The 19,679-nt window shown below is 35.7% G+C and overlaps 1 protein-coding gene across 5 annotated transcripts in view; it reads right to left on the minus strand.

The window, feature by feature from the left end:
- Positions 1 to 204: 204 nt before the first annotated feature.
- CEP85L (centrosomal protein 85 like) overlaps positions 205 to 19,679 on the minus strand; it is a 253,552-nt gene continuing 234,077 nt past the window's right edge. For all 5 annotated transcript variants that reach the window (XM_054493076.2, XM_054493078.2, XM_054493079.2 and 2 more), the window contains 3 exons: positions 17,030 to 17,137; positions 15,564 to 15,795; positions 205 to 5,032 (listed from right to left, as the gene is read on the minus strand). In XM_054493076.2, coding sequence (XP_054349051.1) covers positions 4,869 to 5,032; positions 15,564 to 15,795; positions 17,030 to 17,137 — 504 coding nt within the window. In that variant the 3' untranslated portion in view covers positions 205 to 4,868. The remainder of the gene's footprint in view (positions 5,033 to 15,563; positions 15,796 to 17,029; positions 17,138 to 19,679) is intronic.

A 19,679-nucleotide genomic window follows, 5' to 3' on the forward strand; every position in this document is an offset into this window, starting at 1 on the left:
AAAAAGCTTTTTTGTAATTGGAAAGAAATTATAAGATAGAAGGCAGAAGTCTCCATGTTTTAGTCAAAGATTCTCTTGTGCATTTATACAAAGCTTTAACCTAAAAGTCAAGAGAGCATATTCTTGTCATTGAGGATTCAGAATAGACAGTCTGAAAGTACAAATACATTCTTATATTAACATTAGGCTCTTAGAAGACATAAATCTTTTTATAAAAAATTTATTTCTCTGTAAATACAAATTCCAACATCAACAAACAATAGTCCAGTGGAAAAATACTAGCCATTAACATTGAAAACTTTTTTCCTAATTTAATAAATAGAACTTTGGCATTCAAAATTCTAGCTGTAAACCCTATTAAAAAAACAGAACAACAACAACAAAAAAAAACCCTTTACAAAAAAAGAGGCAAGAATGATAGATCACAAGGCATAAGCCAACCAGTGGCTTCACATTCTTTTTTTTTTTTTTTAACAATAACTGTATTTCAATTAAGTCATGAACACTGTATTTACACATGAGGTATTCTGGGTGGTTCAAAAACTGAACCCAGTTTACAAAACCACCAGTCATAGTGACTGATTATACACTGTGCTGTGCTTTTTAATGTAACCACCTAGCACCTTACTACTTGTCATCACAACAATGCGAAGTTTTATGTTTATGTATTTAACTATTTATACATATATGTACATATACATACACATCAATGAATACAATCTAAAGGAGTTTCCAGCACACTACATAGGGAAGGCTGGGCTCCAAAGACATCTATCTGATAATTCCTCTCATGTTTACTAAGGTATCCACCTAGTAATAAAAAACGGCTCCTTGCTTTTAAAAAAAAAAAAAAAATCCTTAATCAAGTTTATATACAGAAGAACAAGGTGCAATAATCATCAACATTCTTAGAACTCATGTAAAATAGAAATAAATGCTTACTGCAGGCAAAAAGGCACAAAAGGTTCTGTGTACAGCTGCAATAGTGTTATTAGACTTGTTGATTTAAAACTATATTCTTATATTTAGCACTTTTTTAAATAAGAAAAAAAATTAAAAATCTTTCCCATACATGATTAAATGTATGATATAATATATGGCAATATGCCACCCATGGCATTTTAGGGCAAAGTTGGAAATTTTGCTCTTTATACCAAATAGGAAATTGTTTCTGTTGTTTTGTGAACAGTGAATTGTCAAAAATGGAAACAAAATGAATTAACTTTGGCTTGGAGAATTACAGCCACTGGCAGTTTCAAATGATATAGTCTGAGTGAGCATGGTTATGAAAATTGCTTATTACCATAATTACATATCTACAATGATATAATTCCTACGTAAGAGAATGCCAATAATCCAAACTAAAGGGGTACCTAAGCTGAACTATGCTGTAAAAATATAGTCCATGTTCTTAGCTACTATGTTACTTAACTATTACTGATATTTAAAGAACATTTTCCCAATTAAGTAGCTCCTTTAAAAATATCCTCTAAGAAATTAGTAATTCTTGCACTATGAAAGAATTACTTTATAAACTCCTTAGTATATCAGAAATGTATGATATTCATTTTAGCAACACTTTCCAGCCCTTGAGATTGTCTCTACAACAAGCTATTGAAAGAAGTCTAATTAGGTTTAATAAACTGTCACCACCAAAATAAATTTCACTAAAATATAATACTGTTAGCATTAAATATTGAATCCTAGGTGCCACACTTCTTTTAAAATGACCTCAGGAATATCTTACCTAGCCAGTATTTGTGATTTTTTGTTTTTATTTAATTAGAGGCCACTGAAAATTAATAGTTCAAATTAAGTCATCTTACTTTTCTGAGTTCAAGTGAAAAGATAGCTATTGTGCCTTTGATTCAGTGAATTTTATCTGTACAGGCAATTTGGGTCTTTCACTGAGTCAACTGTTACTTTATCCTTGCTGTAATGTGATTGAGGCCGAATAAGCTCAACTTTAAAACCCAAAAGAACAAAATATTAATACTGGATAAGATACTTTCTAAGCAAACAAGTGTTGGATTCACAAAAAGCACAATTAAAACGAGGTTTCATTATCTAAGGAAATTTTCAAGTAGATTCACTTTAAAATTTAGGTTAATTTTCATTTCAGGAATATATTGGTGTCATAACTTCCATGAACATCCTAGTTCAAACTGGGTGAGATGCTCTAGTGTTGCTATTTGCCCATCTTATTTGGTCTAACAGTAAAATCTGTTTTCAATGTGATACAGAAGAGGATATTCTAATACAAGAGGGTGTCCTGGGAAAGGAAAATTTTCTGAAAAATAAAAATCAAAAAGTAAATACTGACAAACAAGATAGAATAGAATACTATTAGTTTCAATTCCCCCACAAAATCCCTCCAAGTCTATCTACTGTTTATGTAGGCCCCTTTACAAACTCCAGATTTTAAGAAGATCAATCTATAATTCAGCTAACTACTTAAACTAGCACATCTTACCTCCCTTTTTTATGGGGGGGGTACAGATTTTGGAAACTGAAATGCATCAGCAGTAGTTTTGTTAACTTCCTACTAAGTCAGAAATTTTTTAACTTTAGAATTTTATTTTTAAGATATGTGAATTAAATTACTTTCTGTAAGTTTTAGAAAGCTAACTTACAAATAAATTATTTTATCCCCAACTAAGCCAAAAAAACAAAAATGTATAGTAGATTAAAACAAACTGTAACGTCTGCTTAAAAAAAAAAAAAAAAAAAACCATAAAATCCCAAAACATACACTAAAAATCTAAGAGAGATATTTAGGTAAGAATCTACTGGTCCAATTAGTGATTGTTTGCCAATTTGTTCTATTATTTTAGGAAGCCTTTATTTCCAAAATCATGGGAGAGGTTGGTTGGGATTCTATTCAAAGAGAATGTAAAAAATGTTTGCTGCACTTGTGGCTGATCTATTTTAGACGTTATTATCTGCTTTACCATAAAGGACCAAGGCAGAATTCTTTGCATCACATTTTTGGTGGAAATTTACTATACCTTAATTATCTTCAAGCTACTAATGTTAAAAAACCAAGTGAATATAATTAGAAAGCCAAGTTCTTACCAGTGACTAAGACTCTCCTTAGGTTAAGGACTCTGCGATGCAGAAGCACTACAATGTACTTACTGATTTCTTAGTGCCCAGATTCTCAGAAGTAAGAAGAGCAGGAAGGACTCAGACATCGAGCAGAAGGAAAATCTGATTTCTTTACAGTGTATTATAGCTGATTATTCAACTATAACTATAAAATAATCTATTGAGAGCTGTATAGCCAACATTTTAAACTGTGTATCTTCCTGGGTAGTCTCCTTGAAGACCTTGTCTCACATTTTCACTGTTAAATATTTAAGAAAAATCTTTCCTAGGAGAGCCTTTATTCTAGTATATAAGAAAACAGGCATGTGCTATGCCCTTTATCTGGCAAGAAAACAGGCATGTGATATGCTCTTTTTCAAATCAATATTATCCTGCTTGAGTCACACCCTCTACCCCTCCATCTCTTATTTAGTCTTGACCTAAATGAGACTTGGTTGCATCACAAGATCAAACCAACTTACAAAGGACAAGGCTTTCGCCAAAACTAAGTATATTCAAAAGAACATAATCAATGCTGAGGGCAATAAAATGTATAATCCTTCCAAAATACCAACAGAAACATGGACAACACTCATTTGGAAGTTTAAATGACTGTATGTCTACTGCAAAATCAACTGCATTTCATAGTAATACCCTGTAATTCAGATTAAGAACTAACCTCGCCAAGTTCACATCCTGTGAAAAACTCTGTTAACGTACTTTATCTAATAAAAGGAATTAAAATACAATCTCAATTAAAAAATGTTTATGCTAATGTTGATTCAGATATAAATAGTATTGGCTTTCTCTTACAGTAGTTTCAACTTTGAAACATACAAAACTGTTAAAATGTAAATGTTGAGATTTGGATAAGTAAGCTATTGTTCCAGGGTAACTTTGTTAATCTTTCTTTTATAATAATGATCCAATGCCTTTATTAATTATATATGGCTTTGTTTACATTTATATATGCATATATATAAAACATATGAATAAAAAATTGTAAATAGTAAGGAACATGTTAAAATTAGTTCAAGTTATGTTAACCTTTCTTGTAACACATACATTACAATGCTAAGGAAAAAGAGCATCACGTCAAAATTTCACACCTCTTGGGAAATCCACAATCACTCTGGAAAAACAGCTGACCTATCTACAGTACTAAAATCAGCTCAACCACAAAACATCCTATCAGTGCAGTAAGTGTTCAAAATATAAATGGTTTTGCCTGCTGTACTACCATTACAACACTTGCCTGCTGTTTGAACTCTTGTTCAGCCAGCCACTGAAAATCCCAAAGTACAACACAAGCTTCTATATGAAAGAAATATAAGAATAAACAGCGTGTGCCTTTCTGAGAAGCTCTGCTCTGACCCTAGAAACCCTTATAAATTTGTGAATAAAGCACGTGCACACACACACAACACACATACATGCACACACAAACACACAAAGCTATAGGATTAAAAGGAATCCTACTCCTTCATGTGAAGGGTACTCTTCACAGCTTGGTCCTACAATCAGTAGTTTGAGAATATAGACATTTTTTTTTCTTGTAGATTTTATCATATTTTCCAAAGGTGATTTGATTTTTTTTCTTTTTGCCTGATTAGATAAGCCCCTTCAAAATCTCTTCACTTCCCTTCTCCCCTTCAACAAAACAAATCCACAGGAAAAAAATCCCTAAGTGCAAGTCATGTCACTTGCAACCTTCCATTATGGCTCCATAACACAGCAGCATTTAAACAACGGGTCATTATTGCTGTGGGACTAACACTTGATCACTGAGTAATGCAGTTGTCTCCCATGTCCTGAGCATAGCGGTCTGATATTGTAGTCCTTAATTCATCAATGTCTCTTCGTAACTGGCACACATCTGACAGCTTTTTAGTGAGTGTTTCTGTGCTGTGGTCATTCTCAGTCTCTTCAGCTGAACAGTTCATTGCTGTGTAAATAAAACATACAAAGAATATCTCACATTTTTTTGAACAAAGACATTTTAGAATTTTTCACCTTAATCATCATGGAAATACAATGCTACACACTGAATACCAGTGAAGCTCAGGTTCAAGTTATGTTTAAATCATGCATCATTCAATATAAAACAGATCTTATCCACTTGGTCCTTTATAAATTTCACAAATTAAAATGAATTAAATGCACATAGTGATACACACAAATTCAGCATGTTTAATGGGTAACAATATTCCAAAAGTGAAAAAAAGCATACTCTAATGTCTCTCTTCAAGCTCAACTAGAGCACTCAGTTTTTCCCATTTGGCAAAATCTGAAGACCATTTGCGTAGTAAGAGGTGGTATCTTACGTATTTATGACTGCAAAGTGGGTTTACTGCCATGAAAATATTAATTTTCAAATACATAGTAAGTGTCACACACACACACAGAGGGAGAGCAGGGAGAGAAAATGAGAGAGACAGAGAGGGAGAGGGAGAGGGAGAGGGAGAGGAAGAGTGAAACTTGGGACCCTACAATCCCAAACAATTGAATCAGGCTGATAGCTGGTTGCCTAATGGCTGAATAACTGAGGGCCTTGAGTCAGCCAGCTTTTAGTTATTTACTTCAGTTCTTCTCTTTGTAAGCATATCTCAACATAAAATCAGGCAGAGCCAGTGATTACAAAAGAAACCTCTCCTTATACCTTCATAGTAGTTTATTGTAAGCATGAGTCAGTGAGTGACTGTTATTTTAACAAATGTTAACTCAACATCTGCCATGATATAGGAACTATGTTAGATGTTGAAGTCAGAAAAGGAACAGACACAGTGGCTTGTTCTCGATGCTTTACATACAATTTCATAAACAAATGAACACAGTGAGGTACTGTGGGTAACCTACTACTATACACAAGTTGCAGTGGCATAAACAAACAAACAACTAGTCCTAACTGGAGAGGCAACAGTTGCTTGTTCACTGGGTGGGCCAAACTGCAAAATGAAAAGTGGAGTCAGAAAGCGAAACAGTATGATAGAATTTGAGAAACCTCAAGAAAATCAGTATCTAGCTCTAAAATGGTAGAGTACAAACTGTGACAAAGGAGAGTACCAAGAAATAAGGCTATAGAGGTAGGTAGTAGCTACCTATCTTGACCACAGAGCAGTGTAAGCATTAGGAAACCAGGTTCATAGTTTAGACAGATCTGTGTGGCAACAATGTAAAATGGATTAGGGGGAGGGGGTGAGAAAGATGGTTGTCAGAGAGACCAGTATAGGTGGCGGGTTATGAAAACTTAAAGTAAGGCAACAGTGCAATGGAGATAGAAGGGCAGGAATGTTAGACATAGTGAGCAGATGACAGAACTGATAGCACTCAATCATCATCAACTTGAGTGACGGGCAGGGATTGGGCACAGGCGCCAGATGAAGGAAAAAGCAGAGTGGAGAATAAAATCTGGGTTCAAGTGACAGGTGAATGGTGGTGTTACTCACTGAGAAGAGGAACAGGTTCAGGGAGGGAAGGAAAATGTGTTCTGGTTTTGAATGTGTAGAGTCTGTGATGCATTTGAAACAGCCAATTCTAATATATATGGGAATATAATCTGGAGCCCAGAGGAGATAAATGTCTGGGTAAAGGAGATAAATGCCTAGGTGAAAGGTATGGCAGTAACAGAAAAAACAGGAGTGGATAAGATCACTCAGATAAAGTACTGAATAAAAAGAAACACAAAACCAGTAACAAAAGGCTTCTGGGGATACAAATAATTAAGTGGCAGAGAAGTCCACAGAAGACAGAGACTGAGCAGTCATAAAGGCAGAAGCAGAACCTAAAGAACGATGTCATGGAAACCAAGGTAGTGCACAGTTTTCAGAAGGACAGGGTGAGTAAATGGAGCCATGAAGCGACTGGTTTTTCACAAATCAACTGGCTGGTAAAACTTTCACAATGCCAAATATAAGGTAAGGATTCTGGGGTCAAACTTTAAAGACTAGAAGGAGTATTGGGAGGTGGGGGTGGTAAGATTCGCATTAGGATAGCTCTACTACTCTATTACTGAAAAACTTAACAAATGCTACCTTATGACAGTGAAAATGTAGGAGACTCTAAAGTAATTAAAAGGGTGACCAACTCTAAAATCGTGGAGAAAGTGAGTTCCCTTTGTGTGTGAGCTTTGCTTTTTGCTCCCAAGAGATATTAAAGCACTCCATGTTCACCTGGCAAACTTCTCCTCTTCCTCCTCTAAGAGCGACACTGAACACCAAGTACTCTGTGGAATCACCACAGCCCTTCCCACGTAGATTTAGTTGTTTTTTTCCTCTTGTGTTCCCACTGTCCTTTGTCCACATCTCAACTATAGCACCTATCAGAATGCTCTAATAATTTGGTTAATGTGTGGGCAAGGACTGTGTTCAGGTTATCTGCATTACCAGCACCTACTTAGTGTCTGGACCATAGAAGGCATCTGATAAATGTTTACTCCGTAAGTGAATATATTTAAACATTATGTGTTTTTTCCATATCCACATTTGTGTATGTGTACAAGTGTCTATGAAATGAAAGGGACATAGTTGAGCACAGATAATGTTTCATTTAACAAGTGATATACTTTGGTCAAGAGCATTATTTGATTTGCCAAAATAACTATTATGATGCAAAATGGTGGAATTTTTTGATGAAACTAGAAACAAAACCAGTATTATTAACCATAATATTAGGCAGCTACTAAATATACATGTTGGCTCATAAACCTTATTATATGGTCTTACTCCATTCCTATTTCCTTCCAAGTTCATTTCTTCTCTATTAAAAAGCAACTAACATCCTGATTTGGAATCACGTACAGAGATGAGTGTTTCTGCAAAAGTAGCACAGAAAGGAAGGGACACTAGGATTATTACTGTGGCAGCTCTCACAATTATGTGTGGAGGAAGATAGAATTGAGGCCAAGAGTGAATGGGTGTCACATTAAGCCAGCAGGTACGCATGACAAAGGCAACAGATCTGTAGGCTGTGAAAACTGGCTCATGTGAAATCAGTGGCACTCACGTGAAGCAGCTGCCATAGAACATACACTGCACTGGAAAGCAAAATATTTCTCAAATATTTTACCAGTGGACAATATGGCTGGGTCACTTAATCTATGCAACTAATACATGAAAGCAAATAGAAGGAATCATTATTTTTGGAAGAGTAAATGGGAAGTCACACCTAACTACCACTCTATTCACATATTTACAGATTCAACATAGGAAACATCACCAGGCATTCTACCAAGTGGCAGTTAACGTCAGCTATAACCCCACTCACTTCTTGCAATGAAGTAATAACAGGTATACATAAACCCACAGACTGATTCTAAGTAGGAAAAGAGATTACAAAAATAAACACAGAAAAGGCAGTCAGAAGTTCCTGATTCATGAAGACAGGTTTCTAATTGCCACAAAATAAGGACAAGTCGGGGGGAGGAGCCAAGATGGCCGAATAGGAACAGCTCCGGTCTACAGCTCCCAGCGCGAGCGACGCAGAAGACGGGTGATTTCTGCATTTCCATCTGAGCTTTGAGGAGAGCAGTGGTTCTCCCAGCACGCAACTGGAGATCTGAGAACAGGCTGACTGCCTCCTCAAGTGGGTCCCTGACCCCTGACCCCCGAGCAGCCTAACTGGGAGGCACCCCCCAGCAGGGGCAGACTGACACCTCACACGGCCGGCCAGGTACTCCAACAGACCTGCAGCTGAGGGTCCTGTCTGTTAGAAGGAAAACTAACAGAAAGGACATCCACACCAAAAACCCATCTGTACATCACCATCATCAAAGACCAAAAGTAGATAAAACCACAAAGATGGGGAAAAAACAGAGCAGAAAAACTGGAAACTCTAAAAAGCAGAGTACCTCTCCTCCTCCAAAGGAACACAGTTCCTCACCAGCAACGGAACAAAGCTGGACGGAGAATGACTTTGACGAGCTGAGAGAAGAAGGCTTCAGACGATCAAATTACTCCGAGCTATGGGAGGATATTCAAACCAAAGGCAAAGAGGTTGAAAACTTCGAAAAAAATTTAGAAGAATGTATAACTAGAATAACCAATACAGAGAAGTGCTTAAAGGAGCTGATGGAGCTGAAAACCAAGGCTCGAGAACTACGTGAAGAATGCAGAAGCCTCAGGAGCCGATGCGATCAAATGGAAGAAAGGGTATCAGCCCTGGAAGATGAAATGAATGAAATGAAGCGAGAAGGGAAGTTTAGAGAAAAAAGAATAAAAAGAAATGAGCAAAGCCTCCAAGAAATGTGGGACTATGTGAAAAGACCAAATCTACGTCTGATTGGTGTACCTGAAAGTGACGGGGAGTATGGAAACAAGTTGGAAAATACTCTGCAGGATATTATCCAGGAGAACTTTCCCAATCTAGCAAGGCAGGCCAACATTCAGATTCAGGAAATACAGAGAACGCCACAAAGATACTCCTTGAGAAGAGCAACTCCAAGACACATAATTGTCAGATTCACCAAAGTTGAAATGAAGGAAAAAATGTTAAGGGCAGCTAGAGAGAAAGGTCGGGGTACCATCAAAGGGAAGCCCATCAGACTAACAGCGCATCTCTCGGCAGAAACCCTACAAGCCAGAAGAGAGTGGGGGCCAATATTCAACATTCTTAAACAAAAGAATTTTCAAACCAGAATTTCATATCCTGCCAAACTAAGCTTCATAAGTGAAAGAGAAATAAAATACTTTACAGACAAGCAAATGCTGAGAGATTTTGTCACCACCAGGCCTGCCCTAAAAGAGCTCCTGAAGGAAGCGCTAAACATGGAAAGGTACAACCGGTACCAGCCACTGCAAAATCATACCGAAATGTAAAGACCATCGAGACTAGGAAGAGACTGCATCAACTAACGAGCAAAATAACCAGCTAACATCATAATGACAGGATCAGATTCACATATAACAATATTAACTTTAAATGTAAATGGACTAAATGCTCCAATTAAAAGACACAGACTGGAAAATTGGATAAAGACTCAAGACCCATCAGTGTGCTGTATTCAGGAAACCCATCTCACGTGCAGAGACACACATAGGCTCAAAATAAAAGGATGGAGGAAGATCTACTAAGCAAATGGAAAACAAAAAAAGGCAGGGGTTGCAATCCTAGTCTCTGATAAAACAGACTTTAAACCAACAAAGATCAAAAGAGACAAAGAAGGCCATTACATAATGGTAAAGAGATCAATTCAACAAGAAGAGCTAACTATCCTAAATATATATGCACCCAATACAGGAGCACCTAGATTCATAAAGCAAGTCCTGAGTGACCTACAAAGAGACTTAGACTCCCACACATTAATAATGGGAGACTTTAACACCCCACTGTCAACATTAGACAGATCAACGAAACAGAAAATCAACAAGGATACCCAGGAATTGAACTCAGCTCTGCACCAAGCAGACCTAATAGACATCTACAGAACTCTCCACCCCAAATCAACAGAATACACATTTTTTTCAGCACCACACCACACCTATTCCAAAATTGACCACATACTTGGAAGTAAAGCTCTCCTTAATAAATGTAAAAGAACAGAAATTATAACAAACTATCTCTCAGATCACAGTGCAATCAAGCTAGAACTCAGGATTAAGAATCTCACTCAAAACCGCTCAACTACGTGGAAACTGAACAACCTGCTCCTGAATGACTACTGGGTACATAATGAAATGAAGGCAGAAATAAAGATGTTGTTTGAAACCAACGAGAACCAAGACACAACATACCAGAATCTCTGGGATGCATTCAAAGCAGTGTGTAGAGGGAAATTTATAGCACTAAATGCCCACAAGAGAAAGCAGGAAAGATCCAAAATTGACACCCTAACATCACAATTAAAAGAACTAGAAAAGCAAGAGCAAACACATTCAAAAGCTAGCAGAAGGCAAGAAATAACTAAAATCAGAGCAGAACTGAAGGAAATAGAGACACAAAAAACCCTTCAAAAAATAAATGAATCCAGGAGCTGGTTTTTTGAAAGGATCAACAAAATTGATAGACTGCTAGCAAGATTAATAAAGAAAAAAAGAGAGAAGAATCAAATAGATGCAATAAAAAATGATAAAGGGGATATCACCACCGATCCCACAGAAATACAAACTACCATCAGAGAATATTACAAACACCTCTACGCAAATAAACTAGAAAATCTAGAAGAAATGGATAAATTCCTCAACACATACACCCTCCCAAGACTAAACCAGGAAGAAGTTGAATCTCTGAATAGACCAATAACAGGAGCTGAAATTGTGGCAATAATCAATAGCTTACCAACCAAAAAAAGTCCAGGACCAGATGGGTTCACAGCCGAATTCTACCAGAGGTACAAGGAGGAGCTGGTACCATTCCTTCTGAAACTATTCCAATCAATAGAAAAAGAGGGAATCCTCCCTAACTCATTTTATGAGGCCAGCATCGTCCTGATACCAAAGCCTGGCAGAGACACAACAAAAAAAGAGAATTTTAGACCAATATCCTTGATGAACATTGATGCAAAAATCCTCAATAAAATGCTGGCAAACAGAATCTAGCAGCACATCAAAAAGCTTATCCACCATGATCAAGTGGGCTTCATCCCTGGGATGCAAGGCTGGTTCAATATACGCAAATCAATAAATGTAATCCAGCATATAAACAGAACCAAAGTCAAAAACCACATGATTATCTCAATAGATGCAGAAAAGGCCTTTGACAAAATTCAACAACCCTTCATGCTAAAAACTCTCAATAAATTAGGTATTGATGGGTCGTATCTCAAAATAATAAGAGCTATTTATGACAAACCCACAGCCAATATCATACTGAATGGGCAAAAACTGGAAGCATTCCCTTTGAAAACTGGCACAAGACAGGGATGCCCTCTCTCACCACTTCTATTCAACATAGTGTTGGAAGTTCTGGCCAGGGCAATTAGGCAAGAGAAGGAAATCAAGGGTATTCAATTAGGAAAAGAGGAAGTCAGATTGTCCCTGTTTGCAGATGACATGATTGTATATCTAGAAAACCCCATTGTCTCAGCCCAAAATCTCCTTAAGCTGATAAGCAACTTCAGCAAAGTCTCAGGATACAAAATCAATGTACAAAAATCACAAGCATTCTTATACATCAATAACAGACAAACAGAGAGCCAAATCATGAGTGAACTCCCATTCACAATTGCTTCAAAGAGAATAAAATACCTAGGAATCCAACTTACAAGGGATGTGAAGGACCTCTTCAAAGAGAACTACAAACCACTGCTCAAGGAAATAAAAGAGGATACAAACAAATGGAAGAACATTCCATGCTCATGGGTAGGAAGAATCAATATCATGAAAATGGCCATACTGCCCAAGGTAATTTACAGATTCAATGCCATCCCCATCAAGTTACCAATGACTTTCTTCACAGAATTGGAAAAAACTACTTTAAAGTTCATATGGAACCAAAAAAGAGCCTGCATCACCAAGTCAATCCTAAGCCAAAAGAACAAAGCTGGAGGCATCACGCTACCTGACTTTAAACTATACTACAAGGCTACAGTAACCAAAACAGCATGGTACTGGTACCAAAACAGAGATATAGATCAATGGAACAGAACAGAGCCGTCAGAAATAATGCCACATATCTACAACTATCTGATCTTTGACAAACCTGACAAAAACAAGAAATGGGGAAAGGATTCCCTATTTAATAAATGGTGCTGGGAAAACTGGCTAGCCATATGTAGAAAGCTGCAACTGGATCCCTTCCTTACACCTTATACAAAAATCAATTCAAGATGGATTAAAGACTTAAATGTTAGACCTAAAACCATAAAAACCCTAGAAGAAAACCTAGGCAATACCATTCAGGACATAGGCATGGGCAAGGACTTCATGTCTAAAACACCAAAAGCAATGGCAACAAAAGCCAAAATTGACAAATGGGATCTAATTAAACTCAAGAGCTTCTGCACAGCAAAGGAAACTACCATCAGAGTGAAGAGGCAACCTACAAAATGGGAGAAAATTTTCGCAACCTACTCATCTGACAAAGGGCTAATATCCAGAATCTACAATGAACTCCAACAAATTTGCAAGAAAAAAACAAACAACCCCATCAAAAAATGGGCAAAGGACATGAACAGACACTTCTCAAAAGAAGACATTTATGCAGCCAAAAAACACATGAAAAAATGGTCACCATCACTGGCCATCAGAGAAATGCAAATCAAAACCACAATGAGATACCATCTCACACCAGTTAGAATGGCAATCATCAAAAAGTCAGGAAACAACAGGTGCTGGAGAGGATGTGGAGAAATAGGAACACTTTTACACTGTTGGTGGGACTGTAAACTAGTTCAACCCTTGTGGAAGTCAGTGTGGCGATTCCTCAGGGATCTAGAACTAGAAATTCCATTTGACCCAGCCATCCCATTACTGGGTATATACCCAAAGGACTATAAATCATGCTGCTGTAAAGACACAGGCACATGTATGTTTATTGCGGCATTATTCACAATAGCAAAGACTTGGAACCAACCCAAATGTCCAACAATGATAGACTGGATTAAGAAAATGTGGCACATATACACCATGGAATACTATGCAGCCATAAAAAATGATGAGTTCACGTCCTTTGTAGGGACATGGATGAAATTGGAAATCATCATTCTCAGTAAACTATCACAAGAACAAAAAACCAAACACTGCATATTCTCACTCATAGGTGGGAATTGAACAATGAGAACACATGGACACAGGAAGGGGAACATCACACTTCGGGGACTGTTGTGGGGTGGGGGGAGGGGGGAGGGATAGCACTGGGAGATATACCTAATGCTAGATGACGAGTTGGTGGGTGCAGCGCACCAGCATGGCACATGTATACATATGTAACTTACCTGCACATTGCGCACATGTACCATAGAGCCTAAAGTATAATAATAATAATAATAATAATAATAATAATAATAATAATAATAAAAAGAAAAAAAAATTAGCAAACCAAATCTTGAAATATTAAAAAAAAAAAAAAAAAAAGACTCTATCTCCCAAAAAAAAAAAAAAAAAAAAAAGTAGTTTATGGTTTGGAGTGTTATTGTAAGTGGTACTTTTTAATATTTTGATTTCTAGTTGTTCATTGTTCATATGTAGAAGAATGATTGAGTTCTGTTTATTGATCTTGTATCCTGCAATCTTGTTAAATTTACTTATTGGTTCTAATAGCTTTTAATATATTCTTTGGGATTTTCTACATGGATAATCACCATTTAGGAATGGAGATAATTTTATTTCTTCTCTTCCAGTATGTATTCATTTTCTTTCTTTCTTTTTTTCTTTTTTTCTTTTTTTTTTTTTTGTCTTATTGTACTGGTAGGACCTCTAGTATGATTCCAGTATGAAAGGAATAGTAAGAGAGGACATCCTTGCCTTGTTTCCAGTTTTAGGGAAAAAACATTTGTGTTTTACATAGGCGCCCTTCATCAGGTTGAAGAAATTTCCTTCATTACAAGTTTGCCAAGTTTTTATTATTGGTGTCAAATCTTGTTAAATGATTTTTTGCATCTATCGAGATGATTATAAGGATTTTCTTATAATTGTCTGTTGATATGATAAATTACATTGATTCATTTTTGAATTTTGAACCAGTCTTGGAATCCTAGGACAAATAACACTTGGTCATGATGTACTATCTTATTTATATATTCCTGAACTCATTTGGCTAGTAGGTTTCCTAGGTTATCAGTCTGGAGATTTATTTTCTTTTCTTGGAATGTCTTTATCTCATTCTGGTATCTGAGTAAGGTTGTCATTATGAAATGAGTTGGGATGAGTTCCCTGCTTTTCTATATTGTAGATGAGTTTTTATAGAATCGGTGTCACCTTTTCATTAAATGTTTGGTGGGATTAACCAGTGAAGATATCTGGGCTTGGAGCTTTCTTTGTGAAAGGATTTTAAATACACATTGATTATCCCTTAATAGATTTAGGAATATTCAAGTTTTCTGTTTCTCTTTAAGTGAGCTTTGACAGTTGGTGTCTTTCAAAGAAAGTGTCCATTTCATCTAAGTTGTTGAATCTATGGACATGAAGTTGTTTGTGATATTCCCTTCTTATCCTTAGAATATCTATGGTGTCTGTAGTGGTGTTCCCTATTTTATCTCTAACATGAGTTATTTGTATTTTTTAAATTATTAGTCTTGCAGAGGTTCATCAGTTTTTATGTTTCAGAGAGACATCTTTTGATTTCATTAACTGTGTATATTGTTTTTCTGTTCCTAATTTCATCAGTTGTCACTCTTTATCTTATCCTTCTACTTGCACTGGGTGTAATTTGCTTTTTTTTTTTTTTTTTCTAGTTTGTTAAGTTGGGAATCTTTAGATCAGGGGTCAGCAAACTACCGACCCCCGATCCTGCCTACTGCCTATTTTTGTAAATAAAATTTTATTGGAACACACAAAAAAAAAAAAAAGAAAAAAAAAAAGAAGGACAAGTCATCAGACACTTACATCTTATTCCCAGTAATAATGAAAGATTAGGCTCCTTGCCCTGAGCACGCTGATTAAGAATACTACACAATGCTTTCAAGTCAAACAAACAACAGGACATTTCCTTGAACAGCTGATCAATCACAGTCAAATCAAATAGCGGCCGTTTGGAAAGAACTGTCTGCTGCCTAGATTGGTCAGCTTCCTGGCCCTGATCCAATAAAGAGCATGTCTCATCTGTTTGTCTTTGGTTCTGCAAGGATAAAGAAAACAAACATCAGATTGTTAGAACAGAGGAAAGGTACTCAAAGCCATACAGGTTAACATTCTCCCCCAAGCCTATAAACAAAACGATGGAGTCATATTATATGCACATTAACCAAATTCAACTACATATATGCAGCGGAAAAAAAAACACATAGAAAAATAACAATTTAAATAGTGGAAATTGTTTCTCTGTGCCATCTGATGCTTTAGCGTATATCCAAGGGAGGAAACATAAATCCAGTCTCAGTTTCTAGGAGTCTCTCACGTAATAAGCATGTTGGTTGTGTATGTATTTTTCTTTTTTGGGCCTCAATCTGTCACCCAGGCTGGAGTACAGTGGTGCAATCATGACTCACTACTGCAGCCTTGACCTCCTCGGGCTCTGGTGACCCTCCCACCTCAGCCTCCTGAATATCTGGGACCACAGGTAAACACCATCATGCCTGGCTAATTTTTGCATTTTCTGTAGAGAGAGGGTTTTGTCCCGTTGCCTAAGCTGGTCTCAAACTCCTGGGGTGAAGTGATCTGCCCACCTCAGGTTCCCAAAACAAAGTATTAGGATTACAGGTGTGAGCCACCACACCCAGCCTGTATTTTTCTATAATGAGATTTATTCCAAGGATAAAAAGAACTAAAAAGTAACTTTGAACCTCACTCTGTGGTTTTTATTGTTAGTAGCAACAGTGGTTTAATTACTTTGAAACTACTTTTCGCATATTGGAGGGGGGAAAGCATCTATGTTAATGTTGATAAGAACCACAAACTTCAGTGTGAGAGACAAAGAAATACAAGTATAAAATCAAAGAAGAAAAAAAGAAAAAACCAACAACTCTGAATTGCTGATCCCCAAAACTGCTACCTTCTTATCCTAAAAACTGATAATTAAAGGTAACTTTAATTAGCTTTCCAATTGGAACTGTATTTCAGAATAACTCAACAGCCTGGGGTGATGGGAAAAAAACTTTTTTATAGATGAATGTCAGCTAATATAATAAATATATACTGTGCTATAATTATGTGAAACTGTATTCTAAAACACAAGATAAATAAAAGTTTGTCTTTTTATAATAATTTTGGTAAGAAACAATGGAATTAATTAACAGGCATATCAAAATCATGTCTTTAATCTGAAAATGCTCTATTAATATCTATAAAATACGCATTTGCTTAAACAGGTAGGGAATCATCCTTTCAAAGCAAATTGAATTTCTTCTACTCACTTCAAGCAATGCTTTTGTTAATCTCTGTATGTTTCTTTCTTTCTTTTCCAGCTCTTCCATCATCTTTTGAGTGGTCAGTTTCTCTTTAGAAAGCTTTCCTTGCATAGACTAGAATTTTTAAAAAATTGGAAAGCAAAACAGGTTAACATGTAAAGAAAAATCTCAAACAGAGAGAAGTAGGAATGTTGGCTCTGAATACTTTAAATCTTCTTTCCTCCCTATCCCCTTGGAAGATGAAGCCTTCACTTTTAAACTAATCCCTATCAGTTAGAGAGTGGCTGAATCCAAATAAAAAAGAAAAAGAAATGCTAGTTTCCCAGAATACATTTGGATTTTTTAAAATTACAGTTTTTACCAAGGAAGTTTTTAATTTGTATAAAACATGTCAAATCTGAAGTTCCTACTTAATGTGGTATTACAAACAGTTCTTATTTCATTAACTTTTTATATGTAGAGAGTGTATTAGCAACAAATCTATATTTTTGTTTTACATTTTGCTTACGGTTAATGAGATGCAAGATAATAAGATCATGATATCATCCCTATTTTCTATCATTTGAAACATAGCTCCCGTCTTTCAGTGTATAGTAATCCAAGCAGTGAATATACTGTGAACTCTGGTCAAAGGTCTATTACGGGAATTTGATAAGCTAATCTCCTTCTTACTCCTTATAAAATTGCAAATTATCTAGACATGACACTATTGTGAGTACGCCAAAGCAGCATAAAGGACATTTTGAGTTTTTGGTTAGTCTTATTTTTCACCAATATATTAAAAGAAAAAATTGCCATACACCCTGTAGTTATTAGTGAATTCTAAGTGTTTCTATCAACTATTTTCCTTTTATTAGACCACAAAATCAATAAACATATGACCAGAAGAGAGGTATCATTTTATTTCAGGTCTGTATTTAGTCTCAATTCTGACAATACTTCAGTTTGCTGACCACCTAAATAGCACACAATCTACTATAAAGATATTTTCCTCACATTATCTTTGGATGGAGTAAAAAAAGATAGCTATCACCATGGGTTGAAATAAGACTCCATAAATATAAAGCAGTTTTATCAGTAACAGATACTCAAACTTGTTGCTTTTAAATTTCATTTGTCTGCTAAACTCTGAAAAAAATATTACATTTAGTAACTCAGAAGTTGGATAGAAATGAATCAAACTCTATAACAAGTGTTTCTCCTTCTAGGGAAAAGTTGTTTTATATTGCACAAAAATGAAAAAAAAAAAAAAGCACCAAGTCAATATGGGGCTCTCTGAATATGTGTATTATTGAAAACTAAAATTTCCTTTGTAACTTCATTAGATTGAACCAAATCTTATTTGATTAAATGAACATGGAGATTTATTTACCTAGCTGAAGATCTATGCTTTCTGGCCTAACAAGATTATTTGGCTGGAAGCCAGAATTCAACCTAAATTTTCTCAAGATCTGTGACTGTTTATTAGAATTACAGAAGAAAGGCATCATAGACACACTACTCAAACTCACATTCTAACAAAAAAAAAACTAAACCCAAGAGGGGTGTTTTCATGATATAATTATTATATATAACAGAATAATTATAATAATGATATATTGTAACAGAATATAGTCCTTTAAATGATAAGAGTTTTATATTTTTACCAATTCAGAGTCATGTTGAATGTGACTAATAATTAGCTAATAAATCCAACTAATATGTCCCTATGTAAGACTGATTTTAATCAGTGCAGAAACAGGCAATCTTCTCCATCAGAAAAACTGAAAATGTCTGGCAGTAGTGCCATTTATCACAAAAAGGAAAATCAGATTTCTCATATGTTGCTTGAGTTCAAGGGTAGTTATCAAGAAGCACTTTAATAGGTAAAAGACATTGCAGATAGGCTTATCCTGAAAGGACCAAGTGCTGCACAAATTGGTCTAGGATAATACTAGGTATGAGTGCTATAGTTGTCTGACAGTAACATTTCACCTAAAACATTAATTACTTCTCTATCCTAAATTGTATTAAGATATGTTTAAAAGATAACAAGAAAAATTCTATCAAGAATAGTGCGTGTTATTTTATAAATATTTTTTGCAGAGCATTTTTTTTGAAATCTCTTAAGCTCTTAAAATATACTTGCTCAAACTGGTAGTACTTTACAATGCATAAATGAAATATCTCATATTTTCTGAAATGAGTGTTTAGCCTTGTGAATTTCACAATAACTATCATTCACTAGACATGTGGGGGATTAATAAAATTAAAAATTAATTTGCAAACACCTACAACAGCTCTCAAATTCAGTTTAATCATGACATTTTAAAATTCTGCCAAGGTACTAACCTACAAGGTCTTTACAATGATCATGTTTGAAGCTGAACGGTGGTATTAAGCACATTTGTTGTTCTGACGTAAGTATCCAGAAATGCCCCATTTACAAATAGCTTGAATGAGGGAAAACCAGGTGTGCCAGGTGTGCCTTAGTTAAGATTCTATATAATCCCCAAACCCAATTTAAAAGGAACTATTTTGAAAGAAAATTTATGTTAACATTTTTACTGCATATATACACACATAAACATGCATACCATATAAGAAATTCACAGGGACATTCCTTCATGCAAAAATCATTGCCAAACACTGTTCTGTTCATTGAGTGATACATCAG

Source organism: Pongo pygmaeus, chromosome 5, assembly GCF_028885625.2.
Source record: "Pongo pygmaeus isolate AG05252 chromosome 5, NHGRI_mPonPyg2-v2.0_pri, whole genome shotgun sequence".
NCBI classification, from domain to species: Eukaryota; Metazoa; Chordata; class Mammalia; order Primates; family Hominidae; genus Pongo; species Pongo pygmaeus.